Source organism: Canis aureus, chromosome 4 (assembly GCF_053574225.1).
Source record: "Canis aureus isolate CA01 chromosome 4, VMU_Caureus_v.1.0, whole genome shotgun sequence".
Classification (NCBI taxonomy): domain Eukaryota; kingdom Metazoa; phylum Chordata; class Mammalia; order Carnivora; family Canidae; genus Canis; species Canis aureus.
Genome location: NC_135614.1, coordinates 54,875,368 through 54,894,293, shown reverse-complemented (window position 1 = coordinate 54,894,293; position 18,926 = coordinate 54,875,368). Strand labels below are relative to the sequence as shown.

The window sequence follows — 18,926 nt, the reverse complement described above, 5'->3', positions numbered from 1 at the left end:
TGTTCTAAAAATGTTTATATGTTTTTAAAAAGTGCATATAATTTAGGACAGTTCCAAGCCCATGTTTGGAACCCAAGTAAGAACCCTTAACCTAGATTGTGCTTCTGCCTTAACACAATGTCTTAGATGGTCTACATCCTCTCATTAGAAGACCTCTGGGCTCAAGGAACGTTTGTTTACCTGGCTTGAGGTTCTGCGTGGGTGCTGGCGTTGAAGAGGTAGAGGTAAAGACCCTAGGTGATGTTGGAACACTGGTGACCTCAGCTGGAGTTAGAAATCAACATGAAAGCAAGGATTAGTCAAGCAGCAAGAAACAAGAGCCTTGTGCTGGGCGAGTGTACCATTGCAGTCCCGAAGCAGTCTCTTCCCTGAACTCAGAGTGTTTATCATTGGCCAACTAGAATCTGTGACAGAGGACTCGAGACATACTTACAAAAAGGAAACATCTGCATTAAAAGGTATATATTTGGGGAGGTTCAGAAGTGAAAAATGTCACCTGGGATTCGCACTGAAGCACTTTGAGAAGACCAGTCATGCATACCAGATTTCTGTATCTTCATAAACATCTGTGAGGGAAAGAAAATGTCTAAAGCGTGGAGCTGCCTTTGCCCTCTCCATGGTGAGTGGCTAAGACTTCCACAGTAGTTCCCAGGCCTCAAACGCTTACCAAATAAATAGCATTCAGTCCAGTCAGTCTTGAAGGTAATGACACAGGGACCTGTGTCTGAAGTAAGGACTGACTCGCACCCATTAGCATATGCTCTATAAATCACACAGATGATTTATACATTTGGTAAGAAGGGAAACTAGGCCTTTTATGATTCCTTATCACCTAAGAGACAACAACAGCTAATAATGTTGACTCTCCAGAGTCAGCAGTGGTGTAGAATTCCAAACTACTTAGCAAAAGTGTGAGAGCTACCCAGATGGAGCTAAAACCCAAACACAAGAGCCTGAACACAAGGCCTAGCGCAAAAGCACACTAATGAAGGGCTGAATCAAGGATGTATACTTTTGATCTCACTAGGCACCTTTTTTCTCTGCAAGAAGTTTCCTTAAGTTTTGACTTGACTGACTACAAAAGAAAACCCCTATCACTAAGTAGGGGACAGTTGATTTGAAAACTTTTCTTTCTGAAAGATCTAATTTAATTTAGAATCTAAAGAGGAAAAACTTTTTTTTCAACAAATATTTGTATCTATTATATGCAAAGCATTAGTCTAAAGCAGAGGTCAGAATTTTCTGGAAAGGGCCAGATAGTAAATGCTTTAGGGGGCACTATGGTCTTGGGGGCAGTCACTCCACTCTATCCCTGGGGAAGATGCCATTGACAAAATATATCAAATGGGTGTGGCTGCCTAAATAAAAATTTATAAAACAGCAGGCTAGTTTTGTAATCTGATTTAGACCTAGGGCTACAGTTTGCTGACCCTGATCTATGATGTAGTTAGAGACTCCCAAAAAGAGTACAATCCAATCCCCTCCTTTCAGTTTCAAATCTAATCTAGAGGGGAAAAAGCACACATGCAAACATTTTGATCAAAGGAGTGTAAGGGGGGAAGCCTGGGTGGCTCAGTGGTTGAGTGTCTGCTTTTGGCTCAGGGCATGACCCTGGATTCCCCAGAATAGAGTCCCACATCGGGCTCTCTGCATGGAGCCTGCTTCTCCCTCTGCCTGTGTTTCTGCCTCTCTCTTTCTCATGAATAAATAAATAAAATCTTTAAAAAACACACACACAAAAAAATTGTCTAATGAACTTGGTTTCTTTAGTGGTAAATATTTTCCCCAGGCAAAAGCTAGGAAACTGTAACTGTAGATGCTGGTGGAAAAAAGCCCGAACAGAAGCTTCAAGAGTAAGCTCAGTCTGTGAAAACCGCAAGCAAACTTAAGCAAAGAATTGGTTATTGGAGGCAGAGTCTCCTTGGCTCAGTTACAGACCCTCTTCCCACTTGACAGAGCATCTGTAAGTGCTCCCCCTTTAAAGATTTTCATAGCACTTTACAGGTGTCCTACTAATTTCTCATTATGCTAATTCTTAACATTCAACCAAACCAATAATAAATTTCATTAATCCAAAAATGTAATCACGCTCTCTCCTCCACATGCTACTTCCTTGCATCTGTCTAGAGCACTCAATTATCACTGGCCTCTTTTGGCTTCCCTAAATTGCTTCCCACAGATGGGTTTCCCCCAGGGTCAGCTATTTTCTTCATCAGAACAGACCATCTCACTTGTCTTCACAAAAGAAGTCAAGTCCGTAAGTTGGGAGATTGCAAAACTAAGTTCCTCTTAATTTAAAAGAAGAAAGAAAGACAGACACATAGTTTATTAAGGCCACAAGTATTGGGTTCTGTTGTCACTACCAGAGCTTAGTGGAAGGAAATTCATTAGGAAGGAACACCAGAAACCAGGAAATCCTTAAGAATCCACTCTGTTCATCCAGTGATAAAGAAAATGAGGATGTTCACATTGAGACTGATTTTTGGATTTCATCAAATTCTTAAAAGTAACTGGTGAATGGTTATTGGAATGTAAATGTTTTCATATTGCAATAAGGTCACTTTAATTTTTAAAGGAGCAATTTTGTGATATGGTATGAAATATGCGTCAAAAAAATCCCAGGCAGGGCAGAGGGAAGGGTGGAACTAACTATAGCTCCCTTTACAACGTATATACAACTAGATTGACTTGACAGTTCTTAGAGCTGGGTGCTATACCTACTTCACAAGACCTTATATTGTATTCCCTACTTTGAAATTCTCCAAAATAGTTTTTAAATGTTGAAGACATTTAAAAATCTCCAAAACAGTTTTAAAATGTTAAAGACATAAAAAATCAGACATAAAAGGACAGTTCTTTAAGTGGAATAAACTCAGCTTGATAAAAATGTTCACTATATTTCACAATGGAACTCTGAATGCTGTTATGAACCAAGTAGCATTTTTTAAGACCTGCTTTAGGAGATAGTTTGCAGACTGGGAAGATTCTCAAGCCTACCATCTTGATCAAGATTGGTCTTAACACTTCATTTTATGCAAATAAAAGTCATTCTATTTTCCAACAGTTGCTGAAAAACAAGATTGTAAGAACCTCCCCTTTCCCTATTTAGGGAAAGCTACTACCAAACAGTAAATATCTCAGTTAACCCACATGAAGTGATCAAAGGAAGAAGGAAGACAAACTCACCTGGCTTTATCTCCAATGATAGGGTGAGTTTCATGTCATTGAACCACCCCCTGTGCTCAACACGGCAACAATATTGGCCACTGTCAGTCTGGGCCGCATTCTCTATAGTCAAAGACACATCCCCTTCTGAAAGTTTTCCTTTTAGCTTATAACGCAGGTGCTTCTGAAAGGTGACATGGGATCCATTAGTCCAGACTATTTCTTCTAAGCAATGGGAAACAGGACATGCCCCTCTGCCCCAGCACATGGTTGTGACTCCATTAGCTGTTGAATAGGTACAGGGTAGTGTGGCAGGATGACCCACCACTCCATTCACTTGAACATAAGAAACTACAGCATCTGTAAACAAAGAGAAAATAGAACATGAGAGCAAGATAGAGACCAACCATGAAACAGACTCTTACCTATAGAAAGTAAGCTGATGGTTACCAGAGGGTAGGTAAGGGGAGGGATAGATGAAATAGGTGATAGGGATTAAAAGTGCACTTACCATCATGAGTACTGTGTAATGTACACAAGTTTGAATCACTATATTGTATACCTGAAACTAATATAACACTGTATATGAACTATACTAGAATTAAAATTTAAAACTTAATTTTAAAAACTATTATTAAAAAAATAAATAAATAATAAAAAATAAAAATAAAAAACTATTATTGTCTTAAAGGCAGAAGTCTAGTAAACTCTTCAGAAATCAACTTTTAGAAATCGGTTTCTAGGGGCACCTGGATGGCTCAGTTGGTTAAGCATCCAACTCTTGGTTTCCGCTCAGGTCATGATCTCAGGGTCATGAGATCAAGCCTTGTTTTGGGTTCTGCACTCAGCGCAGAGCTGGCTGGAAACTGTCTCTCTCCCTCTGCCCCTCCCCCTGCTCACATACTCTCTCTCTCTCTCTCTAAAATAAATAAAATATTTAAAAAAAAAAAAAAGAAAAGAAATGAGTATCTAATACTTCTAGGAGGAGCTGAGGTTTACCAGGGGCCTTAGGATCAATCTAAAAAAATCCAATAGGGACCCCGTCTCATAAACTGATAACAGCCCCACAACTGAGCAAGGCCCACATCCCCCATGAAAAGAGAGAACTGGAAAATACTCAGTCATGTACTAAATCATCCCACTTAAAAAACAAGAACAAGAAGTCTCTACTGGAGTGGTAGAAGAAAAACCCTGTAGTGCCAAATGCAGTCAAGGTAGCCCTTAAAAGAAATCTGAAATTTACCATATTTAGAATTGGGCTATGATATTGGGAAATGCTCTGGAAATAAAAATGCTCATAATTACATAAAGTAAGAAACAGACTTTTTCCCTGAATTCTTACATATTTAGTTTTGCCTAATGTCACCTGTGGATGACAAATATAATATATGCTAATTATAAAAATCAAGTTATACAAGCAATAATAAGAAATGAGCTTTCCCTCACAATCTGACTTCTGGAGATTATTGTTTTTAAAATTTAAGATTATGTCTATTCCTAACTTTCCCCTCTATCTCATGGAATGTTTTGAAACAAAATATTTTTAAAAGCAATAGTTGCACATAATTTTTTAAAAATCAAATGACACAAGATAGTTTGATGAAGGGCTGGTCTCCTTTCCATCTTCTCTCCATCCCCTCCATCCATGGTAACACTGTTACCCTGTCTCACTTTCACTTGAGTAGTCCATACTTACACCACTCCTTTTTGTTTGTTTAAACACAAATGTCAGGATATGACCCACTATTCTGCATTGTGTCTGGTTCAGTTACCCATGGATTTTGCAATTCGTAGCATTTTAAGTAATTTCTTTTGAGCAAAATTTAGTCCAGTTCTTTGCTCACCAGCTGACCCACAACCTTCCACCAAAGCCCAAGCACATCCATCTTCCTATACTACACACACACACACACACACACACACACACACACACACGCATGCACACATCTCCTACACTCTCCTATCCTCAGGGCTCCAGCCCACCTATTCACTTACCCGTCAGAAGTAGTATGAGGCTGGAGATAGCTACCCAAAGTTGCATGATGGTGATGGTCTGAAGGAAAGAGAAAGCAGACTGGTAGTTGTGCCTCTCACCAGAAGGTCTTAGAACAAGTCTTAACTCTCAGATTGCAACTTCTCCTTTTGTGGTGACTGGGTGAATCACATGTGCCTGCCCTATTAGCGATGACAGATCAAGCACGACTGCGTTAGGTCTCAGGTATCCCCAGGGGTGGCTGAGGGTTCTGCACCTTCCAACAGACAGGGAAAGCCATCTTCAGAACAGCCCCTCATTTCCCAGCTCCTTCCCCACCGAGTCCAAACTGAGTACTGATGCTGAGATGGGATGAGGAAGCAAACAGGAAAGAAACCAGAGGCAGGTTCAAGGACAGGGACATCAAAGACTAGTCCTCACTTACCCTTGGCCTCTGAGATGAGAGGCAATGGGCCCTGTGGTGAGTGCAGGGTACTCCTTGTTTTTTCACTACACTGAACCTTCTCTAACTTCAGTCATACTGTCAAGTGTGCAAGAATTAATCAAGAACGTGAATCACTGCCTGACCATTCATGTTACAGGAAGCAATGACTCAGATCACACATCACTGAGTGATGTCAGCAGAATGTTTCAGGAAGCAGATTCTGGAGCAGGCATGGGTTCAGATCCCCACTCTGCCACCTGTGAAGCTGGGTATCCCTGTGGGTTACTGAGCTCCTCCAAGCCTTAATTTCCTCATTTGTAAAACAGCATGAAAAATACTTGCTCTGATGATGTACTCTATGTTGGCTAGTTGAATTTAAATTAAATAAAAAAAAAAAGACTTGCTCTGTCTCCCTCAAAGGATTGTTATAATGAGCAAAAGGGATGTGGGAGACCTTTGAAGATGAAACCTAAATATGCATTAACGCTAACCAAGGTTTTTGGAGAACTTACTGTGTAGCAGGCTCTATGCCAAGTACCCACATGCATTTAATCCTCACAGACACCCTCAGGCAGGTGCTGCTACCAACCTCATTCATGGAAGAGGAAACTGAGGTCTTCTGACTTTTGCTCTTAATTATTAAGCCATACAAGTATGTGTAAGCCTGCCTTGTAGTTCATTAACTGCTCTTTGGGTCTAAAGATTCAGTAACTTCCTCCCAGGGAGGCATGGATGCTCCATTTCTAGGCTGCTGGCAGCCTATCATCAGCTTCATAGAGACATGGATGATGCGCTGGATATTCTATGGTGATGGGTCCTTTGCTGCCTGGGAATGTGAACCCTGGACTCCAACAGTGTCTGCACTTGGAAAAAGACCTAAAGCCTGATGCTACAAACTAGTGGCTTAAAGACTATATTTGACCCACAGAAGTACTTTGTACCATGGTGTTTAAAAATTCATGTCTTGGGCACCTGGGTGGTTCAGCAGTTGAGTGTCTGCCTTCGGCTCAGGTTGTGATCCTGGGATCTAGTCCCACATCATGCTCCTCACAGGGAGCCTGCTTCTCCTTCTGCCTATGTCTCTGCCTCTCTCTGTGTGTCTCTCATGAATAAATAAATAAAATCTTTTAAAAAATAAAAATAAAAACTAATGTCTTAATTAATGGTCAAGATTTAGAAATTTAGAGGGTGTGAACTCACCTTTTCAGCTTTGTTAGGAGATACAATTAGATGGCTGTACAGGGCCTGTACCACTCAGTGCCCTTAGAGTGTGCCCTCTCAAGCCTGCCCCTGCACCAGCCTTCTCTAGGGTGGGTGGGTGAGAGGGCGCATCAGTGTCTGAAGGGTCCTGGGTAGAGGACGCTCTGGCTTTCAACTCTGCTCCACCTCCATGAATACCAAGTTCCTTCCTGTTACTGGGACTTCACAAAAACTATCCTTTGGCCTATTTGCTGAAATTCACCTACTCCATAAAACAGTTGTACTACTTGTAATACAAGTAGTATTACTACTTGTAATAGCTTTCCTAGCTTTTCAATGCCACCCCTTGAATTCAATTAGGTAGCAAGATGAGTTCTCACAAGGGAAGCATTCATTTCTGGACACCCACTTTGCTCTTATTCTCCACTTTATATACTTGGAGGGAAAAATATTGACCCTACCTTGACCACACCAAAGGTGGGGATACAAATTTCGAAATGCCTCACAAAGAAGGAGGTCATATCTGATATTTATTTTGGAGGCAAAATATGTTATAACCAGTTTTTTTATATTCTGAAACTCAGCCAAAGCCCAGCAGATCAGTGATAAGGATTTTTCTAATTTATTCAATCCTACAAAAGTTATTATCAATATATGGAGGCTAATGGGACATGATTCAATAAACTAAGAATGAAAAAAATCCAGGATTATGCAATCAAGTGGAGAGACAGGTAAGTAAGCAATAAAATTGGGCAGAATTATGTAAATGGTAAATATATAATCAGACTGTGTCACTCTTCCCCTTACAACACTCCCATGGCTGTCTCAGAAAACAAAACAAAACAAAAAAAAAGCAAAAGTACTAACTTCCTGCCCATATTTACAAAGTCCCCCAGAGTGGTCTGGCCCCTGCCTACCTCTCCGATTTCTTCTCCATCTGTCTACCCTGCCACAGGGCTCCAGACACTCGGGGTTCTTTCAAATGTGTCCCCATGTTAGGCCTCTTCCCCTCATGGTGCCCTCTGCCTAGATCTCCAATCCTTTACACCATCATTTTGAGATTTCTCCTTTTCTTGTCAACCTCTGCTAAAATGTCACCTTCTCAGACATCCCTCTGGTAACTCTGAAGTAGCCAACCAGTCACCTTACTACACTATTTCAATTCTCTAGGCAGCATTTATTACCTTGTTTCCCTTGATAGTGTGTGTGTGTGTGTGTGTGTGTGTTGTCCATCCTCCCTCTCTCTTGTACTGTTCAATAGAACTTTCCACAAAGATGGAGTTATTCCAACATGTGGGTGTCGTGCAACATAGTAGCTGCTAACCACATTTGATGAAATGTAACCAGTACAACTGAGAAGTTAAAAACAATGTTAATTTTATTTTAATTAATTTAAATTTAAATAGTCATGCACAGATAGTCTTGGAAGGTACTCAATTCTAGACAGTAAGCTCCTCTAAGACAGTATTCTCACTGTATTCCTAAACTATTGTAAGGGACCTAATTAGTATTGATTAAATAAGCTAATGGAAGCATGAAATCATGCTGGGTAGATCATTCCTTGACTGGGGGAGGTAGAGGTGAGACAAGAGGGAGTGGCAGAAAAATCCCTTTAAAAAGTGATATGTGAGGTTCATCGCCAGAAAATTGGGTAAGGGGCAGATAGTGTTTTAAGTAGAAGAAATAATGAGCAAGAGCCATAATAGGGACACAGAATTAAGGCTCCGAGATGTTAGTTGACCATACAATTTTGTAGGACTGAAAGTTTTGGCAACTCCATCTCCTACAACAACCTCTATTGTGTCCTAAAAGGCTCCCAAATAGCATAGTGTTGTTCTGTTTTGTTTTTAATTTGAACTCTACAACCTCCATGAATCACTACTCTTTAGTGCCAACGTTGTGACTCCTTGAAGAATACATCCCACATCGAGGGGTAAGGCTCAAGGGGTGACAATGCTCAGGCACCAAACATGAATGTCCAGCTGCTTACTGTACCTGAGAAGGAGCGCCACCGCAGGTGAATAGAAGTGACAGCATCAGGCTTACCTTTGGAAAGGACTCTGTAGCTGCTAAGGTGAGAAGCATGAAGACCTGTCAGGAGACTTTTGTAGTATGTCGGAAGAGAGGAAGGAATGATAGCGGATAGTTCGGGCTCTGAATGTTTTCAAAGTAGAGAAAACAGGATTTCCTACAGGATATGAGGTGTAGGAGCTTCAACATGACTCCAAGGGATTTTGGCCTGAACAACTGGAAGAACTGGAAGTGCCACCGAAACTGGGAAAGCTGCATGTGACACAGGTTTGGGAGGAAATAGTCTAGATTTTTAAAAGTATTGAGTTTCAGGTAGCAGCTGTTGGAGTTCAGGAGACAGATCCAGCACAAAGATACATATTGGGGAATCATTGGTATAGAAATGATACTTTAAAGTCAGGAACCTGGATGAGACGCTCAGGGGAATGCTTGCAGCTCAGGACTGAGGCCTGGGACAATCCCCAGAAGGCTGAAGAAGAGGCTCCAGCACACAAGTAGAAGCCAAACAAGAAGGGAAGAGGAGACGCAACAAGTAAAGGGGATCTTGTCAAGTGAAACACATGCATCCAACGAAGAGGCAATGATCACAAGTCACAGATTCATCTACAGAATGGTGCGACCTGGGAATCGCTGATGACCTTGACAAAAGCAGTTGTGGTGAAGAGCAGCCGAGTGATGGTTTACTCTCCTTAGGTATGTTATGTCTCAGAAAAAAGAAAAAGAAAAACAACATTTGCAAGGGAAGGGAAAATTTAGAGAGCCTTGGGAAACAGGGAACTCTTTCAAGGAGTTTTATAGGGAAAAAGAAAGAGAAGAGGGAGATGGATAACAGAGTCAGGAGAAAGATTTTTTAAATGATAAAAATAGGGGTGCCTGGGTGGCTCAGGTCATGATCTTGGGGTCCTGGGATCAAGACCCGCATCCGGCTCCCTGCAGGGAGTCTGCTTCTCCCTCTACATATGTCTCTGCCTTTTCCCAGTGTCTCTCATGAATAAACAATCTTAAGAAAAAAGATAAAAAGATAAAAATAGCAGCATGTGTGTATGATCTCGAGATGATCCAGAAGAGGAAGAAAAATTGATTTAAGAAAGGAAAAATTTATAGAGTAATGGAGAGATGAAATCCAGTGCCCAAGCAGGGGATTTCAATTAAACATGACCAGGGCAGCATATGCATAAAAGCAAATGGACTAGGGACTATGGTAGGACCATCTGGCAGCACTGAGATGCCACTGGAGGTAGGAGTCATGAAAATGAGACCAGCCCGAGTCTGGTAGTGTTCTCCAGCTACTTGCAGACACAGGCTATGGGGGAGGAGTAGGAGACTCCATATCATCGGTGTATGTCTTTTTTTTTTTTTAATCTTCTCCAGTATCTCTCTAAATAATCTAATCAAGTGTCTCTCCCATTTTAAAAGCATCCAATGGTGTACCAGTGCCAAAGTCCAAACTCTGACCGCTGCCCACCCTCCCAAGCTGACCACACCCTTCCACCCCAAGCCTCGCCCAACTCTAACTACACTGAGCCATTTGTATCTGCTAATTTTCATAAGCCCAATAGTTTCTAACACACAAGAGATGATTACGAAACCTGCAAAAGTCAGAAGCCAATACTAGGCACTTCTTTGATCATTACATCTTATACAACTAGTTATCTTTTACAGTTTACAAATATTTTTACTTTACAAATCACAAAAGTCAATAAGCCAAACTGCTAATGTAGCTATACTCTAGACACACATATTCCCATGTCCATAATATTATATAATGCCCATTTCACAGATGAGGAGAGGCTCAGCAAAGGCATGTGTTGACTCTAAGATCACACAGCCTTCAAGGAAGCCTAAATAAATATGGCTTCCTCCAAAGTTACACTATCCCTCTCACTGATGTTGCCCACAAAATGCATAAACAACTCAGATGTAGAAGTCCATGATTCTATTTGAATGAGAATCTACCTCCCAAGACACACAAAGATTTATCCAATTTTACGCAAATTTCCCCTAGTTCCTAGTGGCTCAATCATCACTGTCCAAATATCCCATGTAATCCTGAAAAAGCTCAAGCAGCAAAGCTTCTTGCTTCCAGAGGACTTACTTACAGGTAAATTAGGAGATAGTTTTCTGGTGGTCTGTCACGGATCCTCCCTCAAAGGTTCTTAGGGAGAAAGACAACTTTCTCCCAGCATTCCAGTCTTTATCTCTTTGCCACACCCTCACAAAGTCAAACTTCCCCAGTCTTCCAATCTTTTTTGCTGGAATTGATCTATTTACTAACTTGCAAAGATTATAAGAGATGTTAGTGTGCTGGAACAGTATTTGTTCTCTGCTAGGACGTGTTTAAAAGATGCAGCACAGATCTTGGTGTTAGGTCAGGCTCCAAGCCTGGAAAGCCATATAGACCTTAAGACTGCTTACACATGAAGGGACCCTAGTTGGGGGCCAAACCCCTCAGTTTACAGATGAATAAAATGAAGAACAAAAAGTGGAAGGGTGTGGGACCCATAGAGGTAACTTGGGACAGATGCAGTAGTGAGAGGTTTACCTACTCTATTATTCTTGTCACTCAACAAATGTTATTTCACCAAGTATTTATTGAGAACCCATGCTAAGCAATGGAACATTCTAAGTACATAAAGTGAATCTCCAGTCTCTGCCCTGGGAAGTTTAGGAAAACAAGCTGCCAGCTTTATTTTTTTTTTATTTTATTCATTTATTCATGACAGACACAGATAGAGAGGCAGAGACATAGGCAGAGGGAGAAGCAGGCTCCCTGGAGGAGGAGCCTGATGCAGGACTCGATCCCAGGACCCTGGGATATGACCTGAGCCGAAGGGAGACACTCAACCACTGCGCCACCCAGGTGCCCCAAGCTGTCACCTTTAACAAGAGAGAAGTAGAGCTATACTATGCTCCAATATAATTTATGTATTCATCTTTCAGATGTTAATAACATGCCAATTGAGACTCAGAGGTTTGAAGTCATGTATGACAAGGATGTCAGAAAGCTAGATGTGAACCAAACTCCCGCTTATACAGCTAGGGGGCACTATTTGTGTAAAGCAGAATGTTTCCCCAAGACCTTATGAAATTATGGGATGGGGGGGTTATTTTGTTTTGTTTTGCCTGAAACTAAAACAATGTCATCTACTTAAAAACAATGACATCACAGATTTGTTTTTGGATCGAAACTTACAGTTTTCACCTGTCTTGATACATAATCACATGATCTTGAGATGTTTCATTCACATCCATTTTAGGGGAGATGGGGGATCAGAGGCAGGTAATGGCATTGAGCTTTTGTCAGACACGTTTAGGGTAGTTTCCAAAAGGACTCTACTCTCCTAAACCAAGACCATTGCAGGACTCCAGCATCAAGTTAAATAAACTACCTGTGCTAGTATCAATTAGACAAAATATACACTAAGTTCTGTCAAAACCCTTGGCAAGGCACTTTGTTGGTGGTAGGCATTGCAAATTTCCAATAATGTTGGAACACTCTCTGTTCATTAATGATGTACTTTGATAAAGTGTCAACATTTTATTGGAACGCTCATGTGGAACTGTTTCCAAGAAGTATTAAGTGGGGGAAAAAAAACCTCACACAATAATCTACTTCATAGAAACCCATTTTTGTAAAAACACTGTGACCAAATGGCAACATACATGTATGTCTGTGTATCTACATGGCAAAGTTGTGGCAAAGGAGATGGGGATACCCATGCAACATGTTCAGAGTGTCCTTTCTGCTAGGAAGGCAAGCAGAGCCAAAGGGGACTTTCAGTTTAAGGCTATGTATATATCATTTCAGTATTTTTTTTTTAATCTGAGAGAGAAAGATAACAAGTATCAGGAGGGGGAGTGGGGCAGAGGGAGAGGGATAAGCAGACACCCCGCTGAGCAGGGATAAGGGGCTCAATCTCAGGACCCCTGGGATCATGCCCTGAGCCAAAGGCAGACACTTAACCGACTGAGCCACTCAGGCACCCTCATTTCAGTAATTTAAGACAAGAATGTACCAGTGTACTGCTTATATAATGTATGTAAAATGTTTTAACTAAAGAAAAAAATCCCAAAAGCAAGCAGGTTTCTAAACTGTGTGTTCTTACAAAACTGGAAGTCTTCTACATTCATGCAACATATTTTTCACAACCTAATTACAATCATCCTTCTCTTTATCCCAGATGGGGAAAAAAAGCAGCTTAAGTTGCCTAAAGCCACATTCAGACATCACCAAGCACCTAGGAAGAGGGCAGATTATGAAATAATGCTTTAATCAATATACAAGTGCTTATACTGTAGAGCACATGTTTTTCTACAAAATACAAAATAAAGTCACTATATGTTCACTCAGGCAGTCTGCTGCTAGAATCTATGACACCTGTATCACTTCATGCATTCACCCAATTAGTATTTATTGAGTATCTGCTATGTATCAGGCCATCTTTATTTTATGAGAGCCACTTGGAATTTTATAGAATTCAATTAAGGAAGTGGTAAAGACAAGGAATGGTATTCCCAGGAAACAGGAAGAAAATGAAGACATTCCAAAAAATGCTTTTCTCTATCATTCAGAATCTAGTAGACAGATCTGCTGTATGCTTATTGTCTTTCATTGTAAGTAGTTGCTTGGCTATGGGGCTGCTCTGATGAACTCTGACTTCCTTGAAGGAAAAACTTACAAACCTTTGTTTCTGTGGCACCTGTATCATGGCTTGAGCAGGCATGGATTCATTCTGCCAGTCAGTCTACAAATGCTTACTTGGCACTTGCAAAGAGCCAAGTATTGTACTTGTCATCTGAGATAGGAGATGAAGAATAGAACACTTTACAGTTGAGCATTGGGGAAGACATATCACGCACACACACACAAAAAGAATGTAAACAAAGGAATCTCCAACTCAAATAAACTATGTAGGAAGTAAACTAGACGAATGCTAGGCAGGTTGGTACTTTAGATTGGGTGGTCAGAGAAGCCCTCAGATGACATTTAACCAATAAAGTTGAGGAAGGGAGCTCTGCAAATGGTCTGAGAGGAGTATTCCAAATAGAGGGAACAATTCCACTGAACAGGCACTGGAACCAGAAAGAATTTAGTATATTCTGGAAGCAGAAAGGAGGCCAGTGTGGCTGTAGTAGAGTGAATAAGAGGTTGGTGAGATCAGAAAAAATCCAGTCCCAGGGGAAACTGTTGAAAGGTTTCAAATAATAGAGCAAATGAACCTGGTTGATGACTTTAACAAAGGAAAAGAAAATACTTCAGGTGTTGTGTAAGGAGAATGAATTCTTAGGCAAGCAAAAGTGGAATGGGGGATACCAATAGGTAGCTATTCATGGGATGGATGAGTGGATGCATGGATGGAATGAAGAAAGGGAGGAAGAAAAGGAGGAAGAAGGGAGGGAGAGGAAGAGAAAGAAAAGAAGGAAATGAATGAATGAATAATAACTGTGATTACAAAGGAGCAAGGTCTATGCATTTTTAGCTTACATTAGGTTCTTAAGTCAAATTCCAAAAAAACAAAAATTATTTTGAGATAAAGGAACATTGTTGGAGTAGTTTTATAAAATGATTGTCTTGAGAAAGATAATATACATTTAGCAATAAAATGACTGGCATATCTTTAAAAATAGTGTTCTATAGTTATAATACTTGAAACACAATCATAACTTTTGATACAATCCCATATCTAGAACTGTGCCTTGGAAGTACACAAACACAGATTTTTGTGTAAAGGATATTTCTTATTTTAAATGAAAAAAAAAAAAACCTAAATATCTCTGCCTGAGGAAATGATCTAATGGATTATGCACATTTGTTCTACTTAATACTACACAGTTCTCTGAATGAATGCTTTTATCCCATATAATCAGACATGGACTGATGGCCTTCTATAAACAGTGGAAAAAGTAAGTTACAATTTGTGTCTGTGTGTATATGAAAGAGAATAGGGAATGGTCAAGAACTGTACTAATACTTTAGCCAGTAGCCACATGTGTCTATGGAGCACTTAAAAAGCAACTAGTCAGAAATGTTATGTTCTAAATAAAAAATACTGACTGGATTTTGAAGCATAAAATGGAAAAAAGGAATCCATTAATGATGTTTATATTTATTCTACATTAAAATACTTTAGATGGGTGAGTTTAAAAATCTATTAAAAACACACTTCACCTGTTTCTTATCTTTTTTGCGAATCTTTTTTTTTTTCTTTTTTTTTTTATGATAGCCCCACACACACACACACAGAGAGAGAGAGAGAGAGAGAGGCAGAGACACAGGCAGAGACACAGGCAGAGGGAGAAGCAGGCTCCATGCACCAGGAGCCCGATGTGGGATTCGATCCCAGGTCTCCAGGATCGCGCCCTGGGCCAAAGGCAGGCGCTAAACCGCTGCACCACCCAGGGATCCCTGTTTCTTATCTTTTTGAATGTGGCTAGTAGAAATTTTTAAATTACCTATGTGGCTCTTGTTGTATTTCTACTAGATGGTGCTAGCTGAAAAGAATGAAGCAATAACACTGATTATTCCTGGGGAATAGGATTGGGGAGAAATTTTTATAAGGAGGACAGGAAATGGGGACAATGACCTTTAACCTAAACTCTATCAAAAACCATTTAATTTAAAATTTTTAAAATAAAGAACAGAATTCCAAAATCTGGAATTAGTAGTTAATAGTATTGTAGTTAATAGTGTTGTACCAATGTTAATGTCTTGGTTTGGACAAATCCATCATTGGTTACATAAGCTATTAACATTAGGGGAAACTGGTGAATGAATATAGGAACTCTCTGTACTATAATTACAATTTATCTGTAATTCCTGAAGTATTTCAAAATAAAAGAGTTAAAAAGCAACAAGGGAATCAAAGCAGTCTAACAAGATGTGAGTCTTCCACTTCGTAGAGATTCTTACTTAATACTGTAAGACTCCAAATCCACTGCCCCAGAATGCCCCTTGTAAATACATTTACTTGAAATAAGGCAGCTAGGATAGTGTCGTATTTCTTAGTTTTTACCTGAGATTCCATTTGTTTGGATGACTCTTTTCTCCCACAGTGATTAGAAGCTATTTGGCTGCTGTTTACATAATATGATTTCTTGCTGAAGTCCGATGGTTACAGGGGAGAATGATGGAAGGCACCACTCCTCCCACCCCCCAAGAACCTTCCAGAGACCTAGGCAGCTGGCAGCTTTTAAGCTCCTTCCCCTTGGATCCCTACTTTAACCTTCAGATTCAGCCAATTCTAAGGTCAAGAGATTTTTGCTAAGACCTAGGGGTGAACTTTAGGATAAAGAAATGAATTTTAAAAATCTATATTACAATATAGCTATATATACTAAAGTATATAGTCTATTTGTTACAATATAACAAAACTGTGGGAAACAACCTTCCCCCTGATGTGTTTTCTGAACAAGAAGGAAATTCAGCATACAATTGATCAGTAATGGTAAGTGAAATAGCAAGTGAAATTTAAAATAGATTAGATACAGATGTATAGATTATGGATATTTCAGAACTGACCAAAAGAAGGTACATGCTGTATTAGAGTATAAAATATTTCTATTTTACATGAAATACATTCAAAATGAGTGAAAAAGTATCAACACAAAAAGTAGAAATTACAAAGGACAATGTATCAACTTATCACAAAGCAGGTTATAAGTATAGAGTATAAACTATATTGAAATATTTTCCAAAAGTGACCCACCCACAGAACAATTACATTAAAATAATGTGCACATTTAAACAGATGTCCCACTATCACCACACATGAATAGCTTAAATAATCATTAAAAAAAAAAAACAACTCAATTCACTGGTTTCTCTGGAAAAGGACTCACACCATAAGCAGAAGGAATTTGAACAAGAATTCACAAAAGATTATCACTGCTATGAGTAAATGAGTGACTTGGAATGACCTAATTATAGTCACCATTACTAAAAAAAAGACACAGAGGATCTACAAGCCTGAAACATTTCTGACTCATACTGCTTCTCGGCACAGATTTTCCACTGAAAATGGACTAAAATCTGAGCTCTCCTCAGGCTTGAGAACCTTTCAACCAAATGATCCAGGTGCCCCTTTTTTTTTCTCTACTTCCCAACGGAGTCCCAGAAAAAGATGGTGGAAAAAAATCTTAAAAATTGCTGCTCTAGGGCATCTATCTATACTTATCTCCGAAAAGATCCAGACTTTCTGAATAGAAACTGGAGACAAAATTGTGTTCAGTTTAATTTTTTGAATTTATATTTAAATGAAATTAAAAAAAATTTTTTTTATTTATTGATGAGAGACCCAGAGAGAGGCAGAGACACAGGCAGAGGGAGAAGCAGGCTCCCTGCGGGGAGCCCGATGAGGGACTTGATTCCAGGACCCCAGGATCAGGCCACAGAGCCACCCAGTGCCCCAAAATGAGAATTAAGTTTAAATAAGAATAGGCATGAGGGGGTACCCAAAAACCAACTAATGGGGGATTGGACTGCTTGGAACTTCTGTCTAGGAAATTCCAAATCTAGAAGTGATATGCAGATATAACATGGTAAGACCTTACCTTTGCAGTTCAAAAAGGCCAGGGAGTCCCCTCTTGTCCTGTGGGTCTCCCATGGAAGAGTTTCAGAGGAAAAATCCTAAGAGCAAGCCACACATTCAGTCTTATTACACCGTTTTTAATTAAGTTACCATGTATCTCCTGGGTTCTTTGTAGTAGCCTTGCAGGGTTAATGTTCCCCTTTCTGCCAACTTCCCCCTTCCAGATAATTGACCTAGAGTAGATCCTACTCTGAAAACCAGGATTCCAGTCCTGGCTTACTGGTAGCCTTGACCTTGAAACTAACTTATTCTAGTCTTTATTTCTTTCTATGATGAGGAAGGCAGGCAGGAAAATATTCCTATAATGCTTAAATCAGTTTTTTATTACAAAAGAAATTACTCAAACAATCATAAAAGTACATAAAAGGACAAAGCAGAATTCTGTCTCATGACCATTGGCCCCTATGGGGTAGCCGTATTAATTTTGTAATACTCTTCCAGATTTTTTTTAAGGAAAATGAAAAAATTGCATCAACTACATACACTGTTCCAAATTTTTATATTTCTTTTGTTAACAATATAACATTCTCCTTTGACAAATTACATAAGCTCTACGAGAGTAGGGATTTTGTCTATTTCTGTCACTGCTGTATTTCTAGGGACTAGAACACTGTATAGAACAAAGGTGCCAATAAATGCTCACTGACTGGATGAATGGAATGGATCCTCCTTACCGTCATATCAACTACAAGTTCTGTGGGGTTCAAGGATATGTGTATTGGGTCTCTCTCTATGGTCTCAGCACCAGAGCACCTGGCACATAATAGACACTCAAATATTCATTGAATTAGCAAAACAGCTCAATGATTAAACCACTTAATTCCTTTTAACTACACCAGCATGTTGACATCACAATAATCAACTATGCTCCCGTTGATGAAATGTCTTTCACAAACATGGTTGCAATGATCACCCTGTATACATTACCCTTGTTTAAATATTTTTGTAGAATAAGAATCTCTGTGGGGGAAACCATTGAGCTGGGCTCAAGATGTTCTGAAGTCCCTTCCCTCTAGAATTTCATAACTTTAAAACACAATTAATTTTTTCATCTTGTATGAGAGCTGCTACCTATAATTTTGCAAAATAATCTCCCTTATATAGCTTCCTGTACAACACCAGTACTTCCCAACTATCTAAATGCAGCCAGAACATTATAACTCACACAAGACTGCCAGAAAGACTCCTAGAAACAAACAAGCTGCCTACATCCGTGGTGACCAACATTTTCTGCATACAGCATGGTAGCAGTTGGTTATTACCTGGAGAGGGGCAGTTCTCAAACAGATTTTTATTTTCGATTCTTTATATGCTGAGGAGGCTCAACAGGAAGGGGGACAAAGGGGCGCCTGGGTGGCTAACTCGGTTAAGTGTCCAACTCACTTAAATCAGTTTTTTATTACAAAAATTGTAATTGAGGGATCCCTGGGTGGCGCAGCGGTTTGGCGCCTGCCTTTGGCCCGGGGCTGATCCTGGAGACCCGGGATCGAATCCCACATCGGGCTCCCGGTGCATGGAGCCTGCT

At 39.9% G+C, this 18,926-nt stretch overlaps 1 protein-coding gene across 7 annotated transcripts in view; it reads right to left on the bottom strand.

Moving 5' to 3' along the window:
• The window catches only part of HAVCR1 (hepatitis A virus cellular receptor 1), a 33,124-nt gene extending 14,310 nt beyond the window's left edge, over positions 1-18,814 (bottom strand). For 3 of the 7 annotated variants that reach the window (XM_077895745.1, XM_077895741.1, XM_077895744.1), the window contains exons 1-4: positions 5,583-5,740; positions 5,161-5,340; positions 3,187-3,525; positions 181-264 (exon numbers count right to left, since the gene is read on the bottom strand). In XM_077895745.1, coding sequence (XP_077751871.1) covers positions 181-264; positions 3,187-3,525; positions 5,161-5,206 — 469 coding nt within the window. In that variant the 5' untranslated portion in view covers positions 5,207-5,340; positions 5,583-5,740. Of the gene's footprint in view, positions 1-180; positions 265-3,186; positions 3,526-5,160; positions 5,341-5,582; positions 5,741-8,828; positions 9,166-17,363 lie in introns of those variants that run through there. The other 4 variants (XM_077895746.1, XM_077895747.1, XM_077895742.1 and 1 more) reach the window with 3 other exon arrangements.
• Between the last annotated feature and the right edge of the window lie 112 nt (positions 18,815-18,926).